The sequence below is a fragment of the Salmo salar genome, chromosome 16 (genome assembly GCF_965601325.2).
Source record: "Salmo salar chromosome 16, fSalSal1, whole genome shotgun sequence".
In the NCBI taxonomy this organism is placed as follows: Eukaryota; Metazoa; Chordata; class Actinopteri; order Salmoniformes; family Salmonidae; genus Salmo; species Salmo salar.
The window spans coordinates 85705001-85710000 of NC_138306.1; the positions used below are offsets into that span (position 1 = coordinate 85705001).

At 48.1% G+C, this 5000-nt stretch overlaps 1 protein-coding gene across 7 annotated transcripts in view; it reads left to right on the forward strand.

Annotated features, from left to right (window-relative positions):
- The window catches only part of dmd (dystrophin), a 424484-nt gene that overhangs the window by 188326 nt on the left and 231158 nt on the right, over positions 1-5000 (forward strand). For all 7 annotated transcript variants that reach the window (XM_082963114.1, XM_082963111.1, XM_082963108.1 and 4 more), the window contains one exon: positions 4123-4224. In XM_082963114.1, coding sequence (XP_082819240.1) covers positions 4123-4224 — 102 coding nt within the window. The remainder of the gene's footprint in view (positions 1-4122; positions 4225-5000) is intronic.

Consider the following 5000-nt stretch of genomic DNA (forward strand, 5'->3'; position numbering starts at 1 on the left):
GGAAGAGAGAAGAGAAACCCATTCGGGTAGAACGTAGTATTTGTGTGTAAATAGATTGGATGGTAAATAATGAGTGTTCTCTGGTGATTAACCATGTCTAGCAGTTATCGGTCCAGGAACTCAGGATTCTGCTCTGCATATATATATATATATATATATATATATATATATATATATACTGCTCAAAAAAATAAAGGGAACACTTAAACAACACAATGTAACTCCAAGTCAATCACACTTCTGTGAAATCAAACTGTCCACTTAGGAAGCAACACTGATTGACAATAAATTGCACATGCTGTTGTGCAAATGGAATAGACAACAGGTGGACATTATAGGCAATTAGCAAGACACCCCCAATAAAGGAGTGGTTCTGCAGGTGGGGACCACAGACCACTTCTCAGTTCCTTCCTATGCTTCCTGGCTGATGTTTTGGTCACTTTTGAATGCTGGCGGTGCTTTCACTCTAGTGGTAGCATGAGACGGAGTCTACAACCCACACAAGTGGCTCAGGTAGTGCAGCTCATCCAGGATGGCACATCAATGCGAGTTGTGGCAAGAAGGTTTGCTGTGTCTGTCAGCGTAGTGTCCAGAGCATGGAGGCGCTACCAGGAGACAGGCCAGTACATCAGGAGACGTGGAGGAGGCCGTAGGAGGGCAACAACCCAGCAGCAGGACCGCTACCTCCGCCTTTGTGCAAGGAGGAGCAGGAGAAGCACTGCCAGAGCCCTGCAAAATGACCTCCAGCAGGCTACAAAGGTGCATGTGTCTGCTCAAACGGTCAGAAACAGACTCCATGAGGGTGGTATGAGGGCCCGACGTCCACAGGTGGGGGTTGTGCTTACAGCCCAACACCGTGCAGGACGTTTGGCATTTGCCAGAGAACACCAAGATTGGCAAATTCGCTACTGGCGCCCTGTGCTCTTCACAGATGAAAGCAGGTTCTCACTGAGCACGTGACAGACGTGACAGAGTCTGGAGATGCCGTGGAGAACGCTCTGCTGACTGCAACATCCTCCAGCATGACCGGTTTGGCGGTGGGTCAGTCATGGTGTGGGGTGGCATTTCTTTGGGGGGCCGCACAGCCCTCCATGTGCTTGCCAGAGGTAGCCTGACTGTCATTAGGTACCGAGATGAGATCCTCAGACCCCTTGTGAGACCATATGCTGGTGCGGTTGGCCCTGGGTTCCTCCTAATGCAAGACAATGCTAGACCTCATGTGGCTGGAGTGTGTCAGCAGTTCCTGCAAGAGGAAGGCATTGATGCTATGGACTGGCCCGCCCATTCTCCAGACCTGAATCCAATTGAGCACATCTGGGACATCATGTCTCGCTCCATCCACCAACGCCACGTTGCACCACAGACTGTCCAGGAGTTGGCGGATGCTTTAGTCCAGGTTTGGGAGGAGATCCCTCAGGAGACCATCCGCCACCTCATCAGGAGCATGCCCAGGCGTTGTAGGGAGGTCATACATCCACGTGGATGCCACAGACACTACTGAGCCTCATTTTGACTTGTTTTAAGGACATTACATCAAAGTTGGATCAGCCTGTAGTGTGGTTTTCCACTTTAATTTTGAGTGTGACTCCAAATCCAGACCTCCATGGGTTGATAAATTGGATTTCCATTGATTATTTTTGTGTGATTTTGTTGTCAGCACATTCAACTACGTAAAGAAAAAAGTATTTAATAAGATTATTTAATTCATTCAGATCTAGGATGTGTTATTTTAGTGTTCCCTTTATTTTTTTGAGCAGTGTATATATACTGCTCAAAAAAATAAAGTGAACACTTAAACAACACATCCTAGATCACAGGGATGCCGTGATAAAGGCCTTCTCTGTTTGTCTGAAGTGAGGCTACAAACCTCCCTTTCTCTCTCCCTCTGAGAAATGCCACCCCACACCATGACTGACCCACCGCCAAACCGGTCATGCTGGAGGATGTTGCAGGCAGCAGAACGTTCTCCACGGTGTCTCCAGACTGTCACGTCTGTCACATGTGCTCAGTGTGAACCTGCTTTCATGTGTCAAGAGCACAGTGCGCCAGTGGCGAATTTGCCAATCTTGGTGTTCTCTGGCAAATGCCAAACGTCCTGCACGGTGTTGGGCTGTAAGCACAACCCCCACCTGTGGACGTCGGGCCCTCATACCACCCTCATGGAGTCTGTTTCTGACCGTTTGAGCAGACACATGCACATTTGTGGCCTGCTGGAGGTCATTTTGCAGGGCTCTGGCAGTGCTCCTCCTGCTCCTCCTTGCACAAAGGCGGAGGTAGCGGTCCTGCTGCTGGGTTGTTGCCCTCCTACGGCCTCCTCCACGTCTCCTGATGTACTGGCCTGTCTCCTGGTAGCGCCTCCATGCTCTGGACACTACGCTGATAGACACAGCAAAGCTTCTTGCCACAGCTCGCATTGATGTGCCATCCTGGATGAGCTGCACTACCTGAGCCACTTGTGTGGGTAGTAGACTCTGTCTCATGCTACCACTAGAGTGAAAGCACCGCCAGCATTCAAAAGTGACCAAAACATCAGCCAGGAAGCATAGGAACTGAGAAGTGGTCTGTGGTTACCACCTGCAGTACCACTCCTTTATTGGGGGTGTCTTGCTAATTGCCTATAATTTCCACCTGTTGTCTATTCTATTTGCACAACAGCATGTGAAATTTATTGTCAATCAGTGTTGCTTCCTAAGTGGACAGTTTGATTTCACAGAAGTGTGATTGACTTGGAGTTACATTGTGTTGTTTAAGTGTTCCCTTTATTTTTTTGAGCAGTATATATATATATATAGAGAGAGAGAGAGAGAGAGAGAGAGAGAGAGAGAGAGAGAGAGAGAGAGAGAGAGAGAGAGAGAGAGAGAGAGAGAGAGAGAGAGAGAGAGAGAGAGAGAGAGAGAGAGAGAGAGAGAGAGAGAGAGAAAAGGGGAAATTGCTTTGTTAGATAGTTTATTTGTCTCTTGTATGTGGTAATTAGGAGATAATGGGAGAAGATGCCGTAGTCTTGTCAGTATGAATCATAATAGAGATACAGTCTAATGCAGAGTGGTTGTTGTTGTTTAGTGTTTAGAAAGATGGAGCGATACGATATGGCACCAAACAACCAAACCTGTTTTAACTGCAGCTATAAGAAACAGAGGACAAACATACATTCTGAAAGGCTGACCTTTACATGTCTTCTATTGACAAACCGGGTGGAGAGGTGGCCAGTGGAGTTCAACCTGTGGAGTTCAGTAGAATGTTTTGTAGAAACCGGGTGGAGAGGTGGCCAGTGGAGTTCAACCTGTGTAGTTCAGTAGAATGTTTTGTAGAAACCGGGTGGAGAGGTGGCCAGTGGAGTTCAACCTGTGTTCAACCGGTGGAGAGGTGGCCAGTGGAGTTTAACCTGTGGAGTTCAGTAGAATGTCCTGTAGAAACCAGGTGGAGAGGTGGCCAGTGGAGTTCAACCTGTGGAGTTCAGTAGAATGTCCTGTAGAAACCAGGTGGAGAGGTGGCCAGTGGAGTTCAACCTGTGGAGTTCAGTAGAATGTCCTGTAGAAACCGGGTGGAGAGGTGGCCAGTGGAGTTCAACCTGTGGAGTTCAGTAGAATGTCCTGTAGAAACCGGGTGGAGAGGTGGCCAGTGGAGTTCAACCTGTGTAGTTCAGTAGAATGTCCTGTAGAAACCGGGTGGAGAGGTGGCCAGTGGAGTTCAACCTGTGTAGTTCAGTAGAATGTCCTGTAGAAACAGGGTGGAGAGGTGGCCAGTGGAGTTCAACCTGTGTAGTTCAGTAGAATGTCCTGTAGAAACCGGGTGGAGAGGTGGCCAGTGGAGTTCAACCTGTGGAGTTCAGTAGAATGTCCTGTAGAAACCAGGTGGAGAGGTGGCCAGTGGAGTTCAACCTGTGGAGTTCAGTAGAATGTCCTGTAGAAACCGGGTGGAGAGGTGGCCAGTGGAGTTCAACCTGTGTAGTTCAGTAGCATGTCTTGTTGAAAGGAGTTGTACTGTATGTGATGCTGAGAGTAACACCGGGTTCCATTCTGTATCTGGTCTATCTGGAATCTCTAAGGTGTTGCTTCAAATCCGCCTCCTAGGACCATGAAAAAAACAACCCCTCTTTTCTAACGTGTGTGTTCTTCCTTTCAGCACCTGGGAGACCGGTGGGCAGCCATCTGTAAGTGGACAGAGGAGCATTGGGTTCTGCTACAGGAGATCCTGCTCCAGTGGCAACACTTCACTGAGGAACAGGTAACGACATAGAAACAGAATAGAACACATAGACAAGACATCCCAGTTCAAGGTAATGTTCAGACAAAGGGTGGATGGGCGGCCATGTTGGTCCGTAGAGAGCTAACAGGCTAGTGTAGTGTAGAGAGCTAACAGGCTAGTGTAGTGTAGTGAGCTAACAGGCTAGTGTTGTGTAGAGAGCTAACAGGCTAGTGTTGAGTAGAGAGCTAACAGGCTAGTGTTGAGTAGAGAGCTAACAGGCTAGTGTTGTGTAGAGAGCTAACAGGCTAGTGTTGTGTAGAGAGCTAACAGGCTAGTGTTGAGTAGAGAGCTAACAGGCTAGTGTTGAGTAGAGAGCTAACAGGTTAGTGTTGTGTAGAGAGCTAACAGGCTAGTGTTGAGTAGAAAGCTAACAGGCTAGTGTTGAGTAGAGAGCTAACAGGCTAGTGTAGTGTAGAGAGCTAACAGGCTAGTGTAGTGTAGAGAGCTAACAGGCTAGTGTTGTGTAGAGAGCTAACAGGCTAGTGTTGTGTAGAGAGCTAACAGGCTAGTGTTGTGTAGAGAGCTAACGGGCTAGTGTTGTGTAGAGAGCTAACAGGCTAGTGTAGTGTAGAGAGCTAACAGGCTAGTGTAGTGTAGAGAGCTAACGGGCTAGTGTTGTGTAGAGAGCTAACAGGCTAGTGTTGTGTAGAGAGCTAACAGGCTAGTGTTGTGTAGAGAGCTAACAGGATAGTGTTGTGTAGAGAGCTAACAGGCTAGTGTTGTGTAGAGAGCTAACAGGCTAGTGTTGTGTAGAG